At 57.9% G+C, this 18097-nt stretch overlaps 7 protein-coding genes across 7 annotated transcripts; 5 read left to right on the top strand and 2 right to left on the bottom strand.

Annotated features, from left to right (window-relative positions):
* Positions 1-3271: 3271 nt before the first annotated feature.
* Positions 3272-3802, top strand: D7B24_001465 (uncharacterized protein; the record flags this gene model as incomplete). The annotated part of the gene is made up of 1 exon (XM_028635698.1): positions 3272-3802. The coding sequence occupies one exon, from the start codon at positions 3272-3274 to the stop codon at positions 3800-3802; it is 531 nt and encodes a 176-aa protein (XP_028497900.1).
* A 34-nt stretch (positions 3803-3836) lies between these two features.
* Positions 3837-5214, top strand: D7B24_001464 (uncharacterized protein; the record flags this gene model as incomplete). The annotated part of the gene is made up of 2 exons (XM_028635697.1): positions 3837-3899; positions 3964-5214. 2 exons carry the CDS (start codon positions 3837-3839, stop codon positions 5212-5214), a joined length of 1314 nt encoding a protein of 437 aa, XP_028497899.1.
* A 906-nt stretch (positions 5215-6120) lies between these two features.
* Positions 6121-6928, top strand: D7B24_001463 (uncharacterized protein; the record flags this gene model as incomplete). Its single annotated transcript, XM_028635696.1, has 2 exons — positions 6121-6370; positions 6489-6928. The coding sequence occupies 2 exons, from the start codon at positions 6121-6123 to the stop codon at positions 6926-6928; spliced, it is 690 nt and encodes a 229-aa protein (XP_028497898.1).
* A 426-nt stretch (positions 6929-7354) lies between these two features.
* D7B24_001462 (uncharacterized protein) lies at positions 7355-7792 on the bottom strand (the record flags this gene model as incomplete). The annotated part of the gene is made up of 1 exon (XM_028635695.1): positions 7355-7792. The coding sequence occupies one exon, from the start codon at positions 7790-7792 to the stop codon at positions 7355-7357; it is 438 nt and encodes a 145-aa protein (XP_028497897.1).
* Positions 7793-9297: 1505 nt separating this feature from the next.
* Positions 9298-10243, top strand: D7B24_001461 (uncharacterized protein; the record flags this gene model as incomplete). The annotated part of the gene is made up of 2 exons (XM_028635694.1): positions 9298-9950; positions 10012-10243. 2 exons carry the CDS (start codon positions 9298-9300, stop codon positions 10241-10243), a joined length of 885 nt encoding a protein of 294 aa, XP_028497896.1.
* Positions 10244-10432: 189 nt separating this feature from the next.
* Positions 10433-12049, bottom strand: D7B24_001460 (uncharacterized protein; the record flags this gene model as incomplete). Its single annotated transcript, XM_028635693.1, has 2 exons — positions 10433-11517; positions 11938-12049. The coding sequence occupies 2 exons, from the start codon at positions 12047-12049 to the stop codon at positions 10433-10435; spliced, it is 1197 nt and encodes a 398-aa protein (XP_028497895.1).
* A 435-nt stretch (positions 12050-12484) lies between these two features.
* Positions 12485-17896, top strand: D7B24_001459 (uncharacterized protein; the record flags this gene model as incomplete). Its single annotated transcript, XM_028635692.1, has 8 exons — positions 12485-12747; positions 12831-13288; positions 13484-14061; positions 14120-14249; positions 14300-14427; positions 14473-14684; positions 14977-15003; positions 16117-17896. 8 exons carry the CDS (start codon positions 12485-12487, stop codon positions 17894-17896), a joined length of 3576 nt encoding a protein of 1191 aa, XP_028497894.1.
* Positions 17897-18097: the final 201 nt, after the last annotated feature.

Below are 18097 nucleotides of genomic sequence, written 5' to 3'. Positions count from 1 at the left end.
GCTAAGGGTCTTGGGAGCTCGAGAAATCGGGTTCGAGCTTGTGAATTCGAAACTTGGGCGAGGTAGTCGTCGGGCTCAATCAATTAATCAATTCATCCAGTTCGGGCGGGCGCACGCGCTCGGCTCACTTGATCGTCACGAGGGCGGGGAGCAGATGGGTCGAGGAAAGCTGGAGGAGGTCAAGGTCCATGGCTCGGCGGGAGTGAGGACAGTGTGTGAAAGAAAGAGACGGAAGGTGCTTTCGGTTGAGGAGGAACAAACAGATGAGGACATGTAGCAGGAGGAACAGAGCAGGAGCAGTAGTCATGGGCAATGAGCAGAAGGGAGGCGAAGGGGGCGTTCGCTTGCTTCGCGCTGAGCTGGTCCGTCGAGGGCCGCAATAGAGGATGTTCGCCCGTTGGCCAGCTGTTTGTGCTCTGTCGTCTTTTTCCCTCTCTCGAGAGAATGACGAAGAGGAAAAGGACCTTTCCGTCCCCGTGGACACGGCGAAGAGAAGAACCTAGGAGTATCCAGATCGAGAAGCTCGAGCGGCGACTGTACAGAAGGAGTAGCACCAGCGATAGAAGCAACGACAGCAGCAGCCACAATGCGAGGCGGGGTGCATGTTTGTCCAATCCGATCCAATCCAATCCCGGGGGGAGACCGTGACAGTTTGATGGATGGTCTCATTGCCTCGCGCTCGGCGGGCGGCCAGGTTGGCTGGCAGCGGGTTGGCGGACCACCCCTCCTCCTCTCGCCTCCTGTACCTGACCAGCAGCACCCACATACCCCCTCCAGAAAGCCAAGGGGAGCACCTGAACACACGAACGGACCACGGCGGCGGCGGCGGCGGCGCAGATGACAGATGAGATGAGATGAGCGTCCTGAAGGATGCCGCGTTAGCGGTTCGGAGACGCAAGAAGCCACTTGGCAGTTGGAGTAGGGAGGCACGGCGCCCCAAATAGGCGGCAGGGATCCTGGATCCAGATGGTCCAGATGGGTAAGGATATGCGGCTTGCGAGGTGTCGAGCTGGTCACACTCCATGGGTCCTTTTGGTTTTCGTTCTCGTTTTCCCTGCCCTTGACCGTGAAAAATGACCATATGGGTGGGCAGCTGTTGGGGGTCCTTGGGCCAGGGACATTGTGCGAGAACGCAAGGAGGGTATCATCTCGTGTGCAGTTTGGGGAGGGGGGCGGCAAGGCGGGGAGTGTGTGATAGTGTTGCTGTTGGCGTTCGTTCTGGTTGGGTGTGGGTGGATGGACATCTATCTACCTACCTAGGTAAGGTACTCAACTAAGGCAACCCTAGGTGGTTATTATTAGGGAGGTATCGTAGGTGAGCTTGGTTGAGCTCTCGGTGGACAAGGTGACTGATGTGCTCGTTGTTCGGTAAGTCTCGGTAAGAGTCGGATCAGGAAACCTGCGGGTCACAAAAGTCCAACCCCACCTTGCACGTACGAGCAGGTGGGACTGGTGCCTCCACACCTCCTCTTCTCATCAGACCTCAGCTTCGCGCGTTGTTACTTTTTGCGGAGGCAGGTTGAGTAGCATCAGGCAATGATAGCCGTTGCACCGTTCGGAGCGTGTGCTCGCGCTTTTTCGTGGTGTATCGATTAACCTTACAGACAGCACTGATGAGCATCTGGAAGACATAACTCGCGTGGTTTGCGACAGCATTTTTCGCCCCCTTGTTGCTTTGGGCATCGACGGCACCCCCAAGACGAGTGTGGCCCAGTAGTAGTGGCAGCAGCAGAAAGAGTGGACAGGTGGACAGGTGGACAGGTGGTCAATGGAGGATTGCGTGCCACCTCTCATGGCCTCCAGCAGCCCCGAGCTCAGAGTAGGGCGGGCCTCGGGCTCATTTCTCAAAAAACGAGGTTGGGATGCCTCAGATCCAGACAGAACAGGTCGGGCTGCATCGTCATCATGGACACACAAGAGTTGGACAGCAACAGCTATTTACGTGGCATCATGAGCAGGCTAAGCAGCTTTGTTGCTAACAGAGCTCCTCTTTTCGTGTCACCAAGGCTCAACTACTGGCCTGCCCCATGTCTCCCCCATGCTTCTCAGTGCTCCCCATTTCTGACTTGGCCGGTTCCCATTTGGCCCATCCAAGTGTCTAGTCATCTGTGGATGCCAGTGCCGTGCATAAGTGTCTCTGCCAGACGACCGCCCTGCCAGGAATCAGCAGCCAAAGCGGACAAAGCGAGCACGCAGGTTGGTCGGGCCCATCCATCGGTGACCAGCAGAGAGAGCAGCCAGCAAAGCTGCCCGCCCAGCTCGATCGAGGTGACCCCTTCATACAAAAATCTCTGCAACCCTGCGTCGGACGGAGGGGCTTTGAGTTCTGCAACCCTCGCCGGTCCTCCATTCCTGGGGACGAGGAGAGAGAGAGAGAAAGAGAGAGAGAGGGGAATCGACAGAATCCTCATACCTTTGTTGGATTACATTCACACCCTATCACTTCGGACTTGCTCCCACGGACGGGGAGAAGTGACGAAGCTTGAGGGTACGTACCTCGCGACGTATCGCTTCCTCATCGCATCGCACCTTCCGGCCGTCCAAGGAAGGAGTCAGCTTCCCCACCCAGGGCGCCATTGCCCACTGAACGGGATTCTGAGGGCGACACCTCGCAGCACCCTGCGACTCCCAGAGTTGGGCACTCGGACACACTCGGACCAGGGGTGCTCCTACCAGCTTGTGCCGGGTCTTGGCGCAAATCGTCCATCTCCCTTTCCAACCCCTGAACACGAACCATATCCGAATCGGAATACAGCGTCAGAAAAAAGTTTCCCGACATTGTCACCATCGGCATCAGGAACTCATCCTCTGGCAACGCGTTGCTCTTGCACCTAGCATTCCTCGAACCACCTAGTCATCACGCTATCCTTCTGCCTACCAGGCCGTTACGCAATCCATCCATCCTTTGGGATTCTCACAGGTATGTACGTAACGTGTCCTCGCTCTTGACGACGAGCCCACGACTACTTTCCAGGCATCAGTGGCAGAAAAAGCTTTGCGCAGACGTCTCCATTTCTACTACCGAAAAAAAAAACACTGCCCCTCTCCTTGTCGCCGCAGCATATAGGCACCAGCGAGAACAACATCTGACATGGTCTTATAAGCAGCCAAACGCGACTGAATCGTCCCTTGTCATCGCATTCTTCAGACACGTGAAACCCGCAACCGCTTCCCACCGCCCGGACCACTGCCACAACGACAACAATAAACATCATCACCATCATCACCATCACCATCACCACCAACAACGTCTCGTCACCCAACCGCTACCATGGCCCGCATCCAGATTCCCCTTGACGCCCTGACGTCGCGCCTCAACTTCCAGGAACGCTTCGGCAGCCTGTCGACAGGCACCGTCGGCAGCCGCTTTTCGAACCTGCGTCCTATTTCCGACTTCCTGGACTTCAAGCGCCTCAGCAAGCCCGCCAACTTTGGCGAGGCGCAGTCGCGTGTCAACTACAACCTGAGCCACTACTCGAGCAACTATGCCGTCGTCTTTGCCATGCTGAGCTTGTACGCTCTGCTCACCAACTGGCTGCTCATGTTCGACATCATCTTTGTCGTCGCCGGTATGTTCATCATTGGCCGCCTCGACGGCCGCGACCTTGAGATCGGTACCTTCAAGGCCACCACGTCGCAGCTGTACACCGGTCTCCTCGTTATCGCCATTCCCCTGGGTCTTCTCGCGTCGCCCTTTGCGACGCTCCTGTGGCTCATTGGCGCATCTGGCGTGGTCATTCTCGGCCACGCTTCTTTCATGGACAAGCCTATCGATGAGGCTTTTTCCGGGGAGGCGGTCTAAATGGTCGGCCGCGAGCTCCCAAATTCGCGCCCCCATGGGGAAGACCATCGCGGCGCAGGCGGAGGACAAGGGGAGAACACGAGGATGCGCACAGCGGGTACTGGGAAAACGGAGAAAGGATTGTCGAAGAAGTAGACACGGGCGATGATACGGATACACAGGGCGTTGGATTGACTTCGAATGACAGGCGGCTCGTGAGCGATCCGTTGCATTTTACTGGGGTAGACCTGGGAGACCGAACCGGCGCAACGCGGAGGAGCTTTCCTTATCAAGGCTCTGAAGATGAACAGGACGATGACATTACTTCTTCCGGCGACGACGACGACTACGACGAGGGGGCACAGCTGGTCCTGCGCGAGAGGGAAGAGGAGGCATTGGTGCAATCAGCGCTGGCGCGCATTCAGCGTGCCCAAGACCGCGGCAAGAAAGAGGTCAAGCTCAACAAGGAGGAGCTCGCCGCCCTCGAACGAAGGCGGAAGCGCATTCAGGAGGAGGAAGCGGCGGCAGCGGCAGCGGCAGCAGCAGCAGCAGCAGCGAGACGAGCGAATGCGTCAGCAAGCGGCAGCGAACGCAAACGTCGCAAGGAGAAGGAGAAGCGATATGCAATTCCCCTCGCACAGCTCGAGGCGACGCCGCGCAAAAAGGGCAAAAAGTCACCCCCTGCGTCTGACGACAACTTGCCACGGCACCCCTCTCCAGCCAATACGGCGGAGGCACCGACAAGACGAGAGGTTCTGCCGCCCATGGGATTCTTTCCGCCACCCACAGCGTCTCGGACCAGGCCCCGGTCGTCGACGACGTCGTCTCACCGGTCCTCTCGGGCAGTGGAAGACCATCGTGGGTCGTCGCCTTTCAACCCAGCGGCCTACAGCCAACCTCCATCGTCTCACCGTCACGTCTCGGACACGGTCAGCTCAAGGCCGCGTTCCTCTAGAGGCGCTCTGCCCGCGGAGGATGCCTGGACGCCCGGGCTCTCGCCGGCATCGTCCTCGTCGTCCATCTCGAGGAGCCGGCACTCACTGGACCCGCACATGTTTCAATCGGAGAGCTCGCGCGCGCCGTACCTGACTGGCGCTGGGGCCACCTCCCGGAGGCACCTCGCAGGTCCGGCCGAGGCTCGGCGGTCGTCGGGCCCCCCTGCTGCAGCTAGGGGCGGCAGAAGCTCGCGGCGGCCGAGCCCGGACGAGACGAGTGAGGCGGCGAGCGAGACGAGCGACCCGGACACGAGCGACGACCTCGGCAACGGGGTTCAGATTGTAGATCCACCGCTACGAAGGGGCAGGCGAAGTGAAATTGTGGTGGAGGAAGAACCGGCGGATCCGCGCCGTGAAGCGTCGAGGGGTAAGAAGTCGTCCAACTCGTCTCCTGTCAAGAGAAAGCCAGTTGCCAGCGGAAGGAAGAAGAAGAAGTAGCATTCGTCATGGTCTTCGGGGTCTTCGGAATTATCATGTTAGCTTTTGGTGCTGCATTCTGGTCATACGGTATAGAGTTAGTATTTTTCTTGATTTCTGGTTTTGTGGCCACGCACCCAGTGTTTTGATGCGACTCTCCGACCTGGCCAGACGTCTTGGGTTCTGGGTCTGGCCGCGACCCAGCGGCATGTGTGCCCATCGACTAAGGCACGTCGAGTTGATAAGTGGTCCATCTACAGCACTACAGCAATCGAGCCATCTACAAGATCCCGTAGTCTGATCTGGTGGATCGGTCCGTCGCCGTCTCGCCAGAAGACCCCTGAAGTTCACCGCCCAGGATCGCCTCACGCCAGGCCTGTTTGGGAGCCCAGGCGCGGGGCCTGGCAAGCTGGGTCTACCCCCAACCTCATGCATTTCGCCGTCGACATGTCCAGTTTTTGGGGGTCCCTCTGAGGAGCGCCCCCAGCGGTGAGACCCGGACGCAGCTTGCCACACGCCCCGACCCAATCCCCTCGTGTTCTTCTCGCCCCCCCGTTCGCATTGCACCGCGGGCAAGACAAGGACAAGACGCAGCATTTCTTGCATTGCATTTCCTACGCACATTGACAAGACAAGGCCCCGCGATAGGTTCGTTGGGAGAGCCTCATCAGAGAGAGAAGTCGATTGCGCGCTATCCGTACCTGCCGAGACGTGGGAGTTCAAAAAGGGAATCTGAGCTTCCTTCCTCGATCAGGTAGCTCCCAAGAGCTCTGACCAGCCACCTCCCAAAGCCAAAGGCCCAAGTGCGCTCGTCCCCGAACAAAGCACCACTCTGTCGAACACGCGCCTCGCATCGCAACGCAACGAACATAGACACATACAGACAACGGACAAACGGACGAGAAACTACGCAAGTCGATCGCCGCCATGGGCTTCTTCGACTTTGACGGCGGCAGCGTCATCTCCAGGCGCTCGTCGCACTCGCGCCGCCACTCGTCGCACCCCAAGTCCTCGAAGCGTCGCGACCGGTCGCGCAGCCGCTCCAGCTCGCGCAAGCACCAGGACAAGGGCTTCGCGGCCTCGCTGTTCGGCGGCGACAATTACCAGAAGCACAGCAGCTCGCGGTCGAGCTTCTTCGGGCAGCCGAACGCCAGCCGCTCCTCCTTTTTCGGATTCAGTACGTCTCCCCGAGTTACCCCCTTCTTCCTCTCCTTTGGCCCCTCGTCCCGTCGCAGTCGTGGCCCCGATTTGCTGCTGTTCAGATGTGAAAGAAAGAAAAGACTAACGCAGCGCAGGCCGCCCCTCGTACTACAAACGGTCGCCGCGCGGCGGCTTCCTCCACAAGGCCAAGAAGACGGTCAAGCGGCTCTGGCGCGACCTCATGCGCCTGCTCAAGGAGAACCCGGGCAAGGTCGTCATGCTGGTGCTGATGCCGCTCCTCACGGGCGGCTTCCTGACGGCGCTGCTGGCCAAGTTCGGCCTGCGGCTGCCGCCGAGCGTCGAGCGCATGATTGGCATGGGCGCGCGGGCCGCGGGCGGCGACAGCTTCGGCGCCGTCGGCGAGGCGGTGCGCATGGCGAGCGGGTCGTTCGGCGGCGGCGGCGGCGGTGGCCAGGGCGCCAAGATCAACATTCAGCGCGGCATGGGCAATGGCATGGCGTGGGAGAAGAAGACGGTCGAGAAGGACTTGGGGTGGGGGGACACCATTGGGGGCATGGCCAAGATGTTCATCTAGATGGGCACCTCGGCTAGAGTGCATCTCGCTTGGATGTGCATTTGACATGCACATCTGGCTTGCAGGGTCAAGGGGCAAGGGGCAAGAGGCAAGAAGCTCTATCTGTCTTTATCACGGGGCTGGCGTTGGTGGACATTTTCAACCCTTTCATATGGGCATGCTCCGGCCGCGGCCGATGAGGCTTTGTCTGGCCGGGCAGCACAATAACGATTTTATGACAAAAAGCTGAAGACGAGTCTAACAGAATCGACTGAGCGATCAAAATGAGAGATTGGTATCTATCGCAAACATGACCATGCAAATGAGAAGTTGCTGTGCAGCTTTCTGTTCCCTCTTTGCCGGCTTCTTCTCCTGCCCTCTTTCCCAGGCTTCATCCCAGGCTACTTCTCCTCTCTCCGTTCCGACCTCGGCCAGCAACCATCAGTTTCACGCCTCCAACTGCGGCGCCACCCCCTTGTGGTCTTCAATCTTCTCCACGACACAGGCCGTCCCGTACGCGCAGACCTGGGCGAAGCCGCCCAGCTCCCCGGCATCGAACCGCAGCGCAACGACGGCGTTGCCGCCCCTCGACTTGGTCTCGGTGACGACGCGCGAGATGGCGTCGTTGCGGCAGCTGTAGAGCATCGTGGTGAACCAGCGCAGCTCGCCGCCGGCGATGGACTTGAGGACCATGCCGAGGCCGGCGGCCCAGTTGCGGGAACGGACGGTGAGGCCGTAAACGGCGCCGAGGGTGCGGACGACGCGGTACCCGGGTATGTCGAACATGGTGGTCGTGATGACGCCCTCCGTCTCGGTGAAGCAGTGGAGGTCCGAGAGGGTGGGCGGCACATGGGCAACGTCCTCGGTCTTGCGAGAGGATGACATGATGTGCGGTCTTAGGAAGACTATGGTTGGGCGGTTTCTTCTGAGGGCAGAGGCGTGATCACGTACAAGACCAATCTCCAAAGCAAATAGGAGGGATGGCTCAGAACTCGAGGATGAGATATCGATAGAGAAACGGCTTCAACACGACAACAACAACACAGAGCAACCGCCCTTTTTATAGTGCCCAGTCTCGGCCGAAGTCTTCTTCCTCATGCCCACCTGCGGACTGAGGCCCTCCTGTTGCGAGGACAGATTGACTCTGAAAGCCAGATGGTCGGCGCTGGCGAGCGCCAGCTGAGACTACGGCATCAGACATGCAGTGCAATTGGCCCGCAGTTCACCGGCAAGGCTGCATATGGCCATGGTGGTCGTATTTCGTATCGTCAAGATGGCGGGCACGAACAGGACATGCGTCCCTTGATTCGGCGGCAGGAGGAAGCTCGGGCGGGGCCGCGTTCAACGTCTCGTTTACCTCTTTGGGCCAAGCGGCATGATGAACGTACGTGGTACTCACTCGCCGACTCACCGAATTCGACATGTGAGCCAGTCAGGTGTAATGCCTACACCGAGATGGCGAGTGCCCATTACCTCAGCGGCCCAAGGTGATTGTGCCTCTTGGCAACATCATGACAAACACCTGACCTGCCCTTACGTCGCTGGGGTCAAATCAACCGGACGAAGCTATCACGGTGTGCCAAGGCGCCAGTGGGAGAGTGCTCATCAACCTCCATCGGCACTTGTCAAACGTCAAACGCCCAGGTACAGCAAGCTAACCCCCTGTACTGACTCGTCCCACGCCGAAGCGCGTCAACCTCAAACGCTGCCCGCCCCCAAATCGTGCGAACCGCAATGTACCGAATAAGCTCAGCCCCTTCGTCTCATCTTACTCGGGATCGGTTTTCTATCTTGCAGTGCCGTTACCACTTCCAGCGATGACGACCGAGTCGCCCGCCCCATCCAGACTTCGCACCTGTCCCGAACGTCGTGCCGTCCGCCCACACGAGACGGACGCGAACCACCATGCGCCCTCTGCCATCATGCAATCAAGACGTTACAGATGATGTGCACTAGAACCCTTTTTCACAATAAGGTTTACCCCTCGGCCGGGGATGCCGTGGGGCCTGCCTATTCACCCAGCCTACCGAACGCGAGCTTTGCCAATGAACCAGTTCGGTGCCTGAGTCGCCGTCTTTAATTAGGGGACCATTGAACCGGAACCTTCGGTGATCCCTGGACGTTGGATCAGCAACATCACGGGCGCGTCGCCCATGCCCCGTGGACCATGGCTCGTGGGTTGCCAACTATCGGGTACAAAAGGATGGCCGGTGCCCGTCCTTGTGTCTGGTCTACCTTGAAGGGATCGTCAGTCTCGTCATTCGCAGTCGTCTTCATTTCGTGTTCTTCATACTTCATTCTTTTCAAAACCACACAGTCTTTACACTCATCAACACTTATTTTTGGTTCTCAACAGAAATATCTGCATCATCAGCATCATCATCATCATCATGCTTCCTTCCGTCCTCACCGTTCTCTCCGCCCTGGTGGCGTCCTCCTTCGCCAAGCCCGTCACCAAGTGCCGACAGGCCGCCGTGACCTGCCCCATCGTCTTTGACGGCCGGGTGCCCCAGACGGCCACGGTCCAGGGCTTTGACACGGCCGGCGGCGGGGGCTTCAACCCCTTCAACCCCAACTTTGTCAAGGGCAACAACCTGACGTGGTCCGAGATCCTCCTGCTGCCCACCATCACGCCGGCCTCGCGCTTCGACGCCGCCAAGAACACGCGGCCCGTCGAGGTGACCATCAGCGACGAGTCCATCTTCATGACGCAGCTGGGCTTCCGCCGCGCCGAGCTGCAGTTCGCCAACGACACGGGCAGCGGCAGCCCCGGCAGCGTCGGCGTCAAGACGCTGCACTTCAGCGTCCAGACCGACGCCCAGCGCCGCTTCAACGAGTCGCACGAGTACCTCAACGTCTGGCACGAGACGGCCGCCTTTGACGCCAACCAGTTCAACTTCCAGACCGGCACCATCATCGGCCAGCCCGAGCTGCCCGCCAACACCTGGAAGCTCCTCGACCGCAACAACGCCCTGCTCTGGTCGACGCCCGTCCTCGACGGCGTCTGGCAGAACTTTGGCCTGACCCTCGACTTTAACGCCAAGTATGTCGTGCCCCAGCCTTTCCCTCCCCCTTCCGTCCTTTCTGCTAAACGTTCTTCCCAGCACCATCGGTGTCCTCTACTCCGAGGGCGACAAGCCCCTGGCTCCCTCCGGCAAGGGCGCCTTCCCTGCGAACCTTGCCGGCGAGGGCCAGTACCACGTCGGTATCCTCAAGAAGCCCACTGGCACAGACGACGTTGTCAACTCGGGCTTCCAGGAGAGCCCCCTCAATGAGGGTCTCATCTACGCTGGCGTCTTCATCGAGGACAGCGCCAACGGATGCGTTTCCAAGTAGATGGGGAAAAGAGAAAAAGATGCGACTCACGCATGTAGAAGTAGAAATGTCAAGCGCCCAGCGCATCTATTCTTCTAATGCACCTTGATCCAAACCTGGTCAGCCTGCCTGTCTGGCGGAATCTATCAAAGTCTAATCTAGCGTGTAAATCACGCTCGTGCGTCTATGAAAGAAATTATAATCAAACTTCTACCGCAACAGTAATCCTTGCGGTGCCTCTCCCTGCGTCGGAGCAACGGCAAAGTCAGCTTTGAGCGGCGTCACACTGATGCTCTCATTCAGAGAGCACCATAAATCCTCCCCTGCCTTACTGACCCCCGCGGAGCGATGCACGTCAGCCAGGTCGGGAGCCCACCTGAATCGAAGTGTCCCCTTGGCATCCTCCTGGCTCTCCTCTGGCGCGAACAGGCTCCCTTTGCTCCAACGGTTCGCTGCCACCTTGGTGTAGCGAGCGGGACACGTTGTCACGCTGTCAACCATGGGCACGTTGACGCTGTATAGCTCGACGCCCGGCGCCCATTCACGTGCTAGCTCCTCGACGAGTGCGCACGACCGCAAGCAGGCGTCGGCAGTACGCCTGTCGGGCTGCACCTCCTTGCTGCCAAAGCTCAGGGCGATCGCCCGGCGGCCACAAAGAGCAGCCTCGAGAGCACCACCGACAGTGCCGCTGCTCAATGTGTGCAGCGCGCCCGAGTTTCGCCCATGGTTGGGGCCGGAGATAACAAGGTCAAAGGCGGAGCCTGACCCAGTGTGGAAGAGACCGAGCTGGACGCAGCTGGCGGGCGGGCCATCGACGAGAAGCCAATGCTTGGTGGGATCGTAAGAGCCGTCGGCTGGTCGGCGCTCTTCATGAGCGGAGACCATGGGAAGATAAGGCGTCGCTGTCAACGTCTTCCCCACGGGGTGGGCCTTTGCGATCCAGGACAGAGGGCGATCAGGGATGACGACAACGGTGGTGTGACCAGCGGCGTGGAGCGCGGCGAGGAAGGGCGCAAAATAGGGCGATGAGGCCGAAGGAGGCCCGTCATCGTTGACTATCTGTATGTGTGTTAGCTTGGCGGCTTGGGGGACGGAAAGGGCAGCTTCGGGCGGCGCTGCGTTGAGCACGGCTCGGCTGAGTCGCAACGGGACGCTGGACGTGCTCAGGTAGCTATCCGGGGGGGGCGAGGAGCGCGCGATATTTGAAGCGCGAAGGGTAGATTCGGCAGTCAAAAACAGAAGGACGGGCCGCGCACCAGAATATGCATGGCCGCAGGCCGGCGAACTCCTGAAGTCTACAGGACGATAACAAGGCGGTTTTTGGCTCAAGGCGATGTTATGCAGGCGAGGTCTCGTGGACGTGGATGCCTGGAAGTGATGGCCCAATGGGGAGCGTTCCGGGCGAGGTGCCGTGCAAGCTGGGCAATGAGAAGGTGCTTCAACCAGGAAATCGGGTGGCCGTTTGCATGCACATTGACGATTGATTCGTTGAGAGGGTTCGCAAGCCAGTTCTTGGAGGGGAGCGGAGGGATGCGGTGCAGCAGACGAAGATGATGGTTGTGACAAGGTTGAACGCCAATGCTGAGAGCCTTGATGAAGAAAGTGTCAAGATGATGGTTGGCAATGTGACTCAAGTTCGTTCGGTCCGCCTCACACTGAGATGTGCCTTCCGCAGACATATGGCGGCCCCTCCCCCCGACCCTCCTTCCAGTGACGTGCCTTCCCCCGAGTGATGTGGGGTATGGCCGCCTGACGCTCGATGGGGAAGATGCGCACAGGGTCCGGCCTTCGTATGCTCCGCACACCGTGTAAGAATTGCCTGATCATTCAACGGGGCAGTCGCAACGGCCGGATTCGCACCTGCCTAGCTCTCAGCACGGTCACCGAAGTCGGGAAAGCCGACTCGAGCTACCACTTGCCTCTCAGCATTCGCCCGCGACGTTTCGCCTCGCCTTCTGTTCACTCTGCTCAGTCTGCCTTGGCAAGGCCTGACGTCTTCCCTGACGCATGTATACGCAGAAACATGATGCGGCTCCGGCTTTTCAGCAGTGCTCATGTCCACCTTGGGCTTGGCTCATGGTACAAGACATCAGCTGGCACCGCCCCATCGCCATGTTATTGAAACCAACACTCTCTCTTCACAGCCCGCCCCCGGCATGAGACTTTCCCGAAAGATCATGGGGACTTGTTCAAGTTTCACTTCGCCACTATAGCTTCATCATTGTCCCCATCTTGTTCTCATTTTGTCGACCACCCTCAGCAATGGCAGGTAGGCTTCCACAAGGCCCGCCAGAGAACCCCGTGCCTCGGGATCCCAACCTCGCCTGCTCAACTGGGAGAGGCAATCAATCATACCCTTACGGGGCCTACTCGCCGAACGTGACTAGTCACCGAAGCGGCGAGCCTTCCTTGCCCTTCCCACCATTCTCGTCACCCTCAGACTTTGGCTCAACGCACACCTTTGTGCCGTCTGGACATGGTGTCGGGCAGCGAACAGACCCGAGGACTCCATCCATCTTGATCAAGTACGTTGACTCTGCTGAATTCTCGCTCTGGACCTAGTCTGCACTGCACGGTTGTCTCATCAAGAAACTGACACTCCCCAAAGTGAATTCTACCAGGACCTCGACAACAATGTTTATCAGGCCGCCTTACAATCCCCATACTCCTCGGCGGCTGGTTCTTTAGACGAATCCTTCAATCCCGAGAGACAGCCTGTTTTCCCCGTTCATGGGGCCTACGGAGCGAGACTCGTCCGAACCCAGAGTCGTGACAGTAACGCCAGTGGTTACGATGACACAGCGTCGATTGCCCACAGCTGCGGCTCAGCAAATGATAGCTTTGACTTTGACCGTCCACAAACCAGTCTCGTTACCCCCGCGACCAGCGCCGGCTACTCGAACAATGTATTTCCTGCGAGCGCTCCGGGACCGCTCGGCGGCCCGCGGCCCTCGCCCGCCACCAGTAGCCCCTATCTTGGTGGGCAGCTCACTACCACTTCCCCCAAGACCTCCGTGAAGCCCCGGTTCGGCCACTCGAGGACCCCCTTGTACGATCCGCCACCAGGTGCGGTTCCGTACAACATACAGGGCATCTTCCCCAGGGAGAGTGCTCTGTCGGCTGGAATCGCCCAGAGTCAGGTATCCCCAACTGAAGACGCCGGCCAAGACTATTTCCAACAATGGCAATCCCAGTTGACCCACGACGCCCATGTTGGCGCGCACACCAATTTCATTGGGTTTGGCGACATCAACCCCACAGGGGCACACACAAACTACTCCGGTACACAGGAACCATTGCTTGCATGGCCTGCGCCCGAGCCGTATGGTGATGTGTTGGAGCATGACTTCGGCAGCGTTCCGTCCTCCAATGCTCACCCCCTGGATCACTATCCCACCTCTGCGTCGAATCACAACTTTGCCGAGCCACTGCTTGAAACGCAAGCATTATGGATCGACTCGCCAGCTCCCCCAAGAAGTCACCAATCTCTCTTGACAGTACCTCCACGAACGAGGAGAAGACCCTCTGAGTCGCAACGACCTAGACCCTTCTCGACCGGTAGCGAGCCCATAGCAATTCCAGGAAGATCGCCTTCGCAGGCCTTGCATCAGTACATAACTCAAAACAGCCCTACTCAGTCTCACTCTCCTGCGGCGCCTGAGATGTTCCGGTCGAGTAGGATTGTCTCAGCCGCCTCGTTACCTCTACCGAGATCCACTACTTCAGGAGGAGTTCGAGGTAAACGAAATGGCCCCATGAAGACACCAGCACGCGAGTCCGCCAAAAAGACGCGGACTGACAGGTCAATTTGCATTGCTTGCAAACAAAAAAAGCAGGGAGTGAGTTCTTGCAATCCTAAGAGCGACCCTACGTGGAACATCGCTAACCATATCTCAGTGCATAAGACCCATGGAATCTCCGAATTCATCCTGTGTCAACTGTGTGAAACATGCCTCTAAGCGACCAGGCCCTTGCTTCAGAGCGTACTTTGACGACATTGTGAGCTCTGGCGCTCTCAACTATATTTGTAAGTTGTCTCGAATCAGCCATGATCGTAAAGACCTGACCAGTCTGCAGCGCAGCGTGCCATACACCATGTTTCAACAGATGGAAGTAAACGCATCTGTAAACCGCTTCCAAAGGAGTTCCCTCTGAACGAAGTAATCCGAACACTTCAAAGCGTCGCAGGTCGTTTTGACCTAAGGGTCAGTCAGGGCGGACGATCGATGTATGTCCTTCGATTGGATCAGTGTCGAAACTATTTATCAAGGCTCCGCGACCTTTATTTGCAAAAGGGCTACGAGCCGAACATGAGCGCGTTTATCGACAAGGAGCTGTTTCAAGACAGGCCGAGATTAGACAACTGGACTTCAATGATCACCGACTGTCAAGTCAGCACCAAGGACGATAAGGTTGCACTGCTGTTGGCATTGGGCAACATGCCGAGCCGGGCCACATATTCGTACGTTCCTTTGCCTCATCGACACGCGAAACAAGACCCTTTGAGCGGTCGAAACATCGATCCCGAGGCTGCTCATGAAGAAAAATACCTTGTCTGCGCTGCCCATTTGGCCCGCATCATTGCACGCAAAGTTGAAGTCGAAGCATACACTCATATCCAGACACGATGCCACAACGCCAATCAGCTGTCAGACGCAGATCTAAACCGTCTCCTACAAAATATCGGACTTCTACTCGTGTCCTTGCGATGGCGCCACACTTGGTGGGGTATGCTAGGCGATGGCACTGTCCAGTGCGAGCCACATCGAGGAGACTACGAGGTTCGTGTGCGGGAGTTATGCGAAGGGTTGTACTTTTGGTTTTGTTCACTAAGAAGACGCTTCCCACCATCGCCAGCAGATGTTTCGGACAAGCTTTCGGGTGTTCATTCACATTATGCAGACACAACGAATAGTGTCTGGGACGCGTTTCCAGGACGAGATCAGGAGAGTCGTGAAGGATTCAATGCGTGGTTGGGCCACGGGCCTGCATTGGTTATACAGGCTGGGGCTGCTACCACTGTCCACACGGGACTTGTGACTTCTTTGTCGTGAGTGGTGTTATCTTTTCTACTTCGGCGTAATGTACGGGTTTGCTTTGTGGGGTTTTACGCCAATGATGGGGGTTTACGAGTAACATGACGGCCGAGAAAAGAGGTAGTCTCACCATGCGAACCAGACTCATGGATACTATACTACAGGCAATGTTTGGCGTTCAAGATTATATGACACATTACTTGATTGAAGATATTCGAGCATGCAGTAGGGCATCCTATTTCGGAGTCATTCTTTGACGTTGTGCCTGACATAGCGGGTATTTGATTCACAAGTGTACAGAGAACTCTCATAGTGACATTCATTTGCTCTTGTGGCTTGGTTATTGAAGTCTGGGTTTACGAATGGGGAATGTACACATATGCACACATCTTGAACACGGATTTGATTTTTTGACAAAACCTTGGCCCCTTGATAGCACATGGTATTCGATCCCGAAACAATACGCATGCTTGGCTCACACATCCAAGTAGGAACGTTAAGGAATGGGCACGTTGAATGAAAGTATCCAGACATGGACAAGATAGGTGCCTGTGAGAATTGAAGCCGGCGAGATAGCTCAAGCTCTGTGTTGGGCACCTTTCCTGTTCTTGATCTTGACGAGTGCATTCTCTTTGTCACGTATGAGTAGCTCTGGGTCTGCCCAGTACATCATTCATCAACCGCTTTCAATCACAGTGTTTGATCTGAAGTTAGCCGACAAACCAATTGTTTCGTTCTAACCGCTTCTAAGCTAAATGGTGTGAGCGATACAAATACGAGTCTCTCGCCTTGTGAAGCCTTGACGGCTATCGCTTGTTTTGAGTGAACCAGCAACAATAGCCTCAACTAACCAAACAGACCAAACAAGAACATCATGTGCATCAAAATTCAGAGACGATACACCTGTCCCAAAACAGAGACAGGAGCTCTAGGGCCTGACCCCGACGAAGAGGGCTCCCCAAAGCGCCGGTTTGTGGGCGAGAAGCCTGCGCGGTATGGGTCGAACATCGTGATGGAACCATACACTCTGACGTGCTACGTTGACTTCTCGAACAGTGCGAGCCGGCCTAACGAAGCCTATGAAGCGCACGTCTGCGAGATGGTCGTCGAGTGCGGCGAACCCCAGTTCAGCTGCAAAGACCTCAACACGATGGAACTAAGGCGTGAGAATATCCCCAACCACCACTGCCCCGTCTGCCTTCGCATCCCCGACTATCCTCGGGCTCCCGACAGCACCTGGTCGTACAAACGCCCTATTGCGCAAATTGCTGATGATTTTGAGCGTGGGCAGGCCATGATCGCCTTTGACCAGTACCTCGAAGGTGTGTTGAATCTTGTGTTGGTTTCGCTGACAGTGTTGTTTCACCAGAACCTGGACTGGCAGATATACGTCGAGATGCCCAGCGCCGATCGGATTGCAGGGCTGATTTACTCGCACTTCTGCCGTGAAGATGACGGACACTATGGCGTGGACTCGTGGCACTGCACCTGTCATTCCAACCAGGCACAGTTCGCCGAGGCGTCGAACCTCGGGCGCCTGCTCCGGTTCATTGACGTGGGCGTCATTGCCGAGTCCTACCCGGACGTTGTGATGCGGTGCTTCATGCGAGACGACGAAGGCCACGAGCTCGACTCGGAAAGGGACAAGGCCTGGAGCGAAACGACCAACGACAGGTGGAGGCGGCTCTGCCTGGCGCCCGAGGAGCGCGTCAAGCACTGGGCGCACCCGGACGAGGACAACAGGTTCGCGCAGTGCGTGGCGCAGCTCGAGCACGAGGTTAACCGCACACTGATCGAGGGGCCGACGGCCATTGAGCACGCGCGGTACAGCCGCATCGAGAGCGCCGAGCCCGTCGACGACTGGGACCACGGCAAGTACGCCATGTTCGTGCGCGGCCTCGCCCAGATCCTGTACCCGGCCCTCGCGTGGATCAGCTACGACTCTGGCCTGTCGAACGAGCAGGTCGCCCTCGTCGCCCGCGTGCTCTTCACCCTCGTCGACCACAACCGCGCCGCCGGGCGGGCCCCGATCCCGGGCTTCCCCGCGGGCCAGCAGCCGCAAATCCCCGGCGCCCTCGACGACATCTGGTCCATCATGTACATCACCTTTGACTGCCCCTTCGAGTCGCCCGTGCCGACGCTCGTCCACGACCTGCTCAACAGACGCATCCGCACCGTCCAGAAGAAGATTGACGTCTTCAAGCGCAGGCGCGCCGCCGTCTTCGCGGAACTCTCCCTGCGCCTCGACCACGCCTGGCTGATGCTCGACAGGAGGAGCCTGACCGTCCAGCAGGTGCTCGCCATGCGAGACGAGCCCGGCGGCGAAGCACAGGCGCGGGGCCACGAGGGACAGAAGGCGCCCAGCTGCACCGTCTGCGACGAGGCCTACGACGACACCCAGAAGCTGTGCCGCCCGGCGCTGCTGTGCCCGGAGATGAAGCACCACCTCTGCGCGCGGTGCTGTCTGCGCATCGTCCTCACGGCCAACGTCCGCGTGCCGGATGTGCGCTGCGTCATGTGTCGCCGCGAATGCAACGACTGGATCCTGCTCAGCGACAGGACGGAGCGCTTCATGGACGCTGACGCCGAGGCGGCTGAGGAGATATTGAGCAGGTTCCATGCGGCGGCGCAGCTCTAAGGGCTGAGACTGAGGTTTGGTACTTGTCATTTGTGTCCTGAAAGTCTTTGGTTGTTTTGGCTTGCACTTCTGACTGACTGTGAGCATAGATGTCTGAGCAAGGGGGTATGCGAAGAATTTCGGTTAGAGAATAGTTGGGAGAATAGAAAGAATGTGGTCTTCTCAGAGTGAGTGTGAACTCCATGCCCGACGTATACACAA

The sequence above is a fragment of the Verticillium nonalfalfae genome (assembly GCF_003724135.2).
Source record: "Verticillium nonalfalfae strain VnAa140/NRRL 66861 chromosome Unknown scaffold_13, whole genome shotgun sequence".
Classification (NCBI taxonomy): domain Eukaryota; kingdom Fungi; phylum Ascomycota; class Sordariomycetes; order Glomerellales; family Plectosphaerellaceae; genus Verticillium; species Verticillium nonalfalfae.
This window is presented reverse-complemented; position numbering and strand designations above follow the sequence as displayed.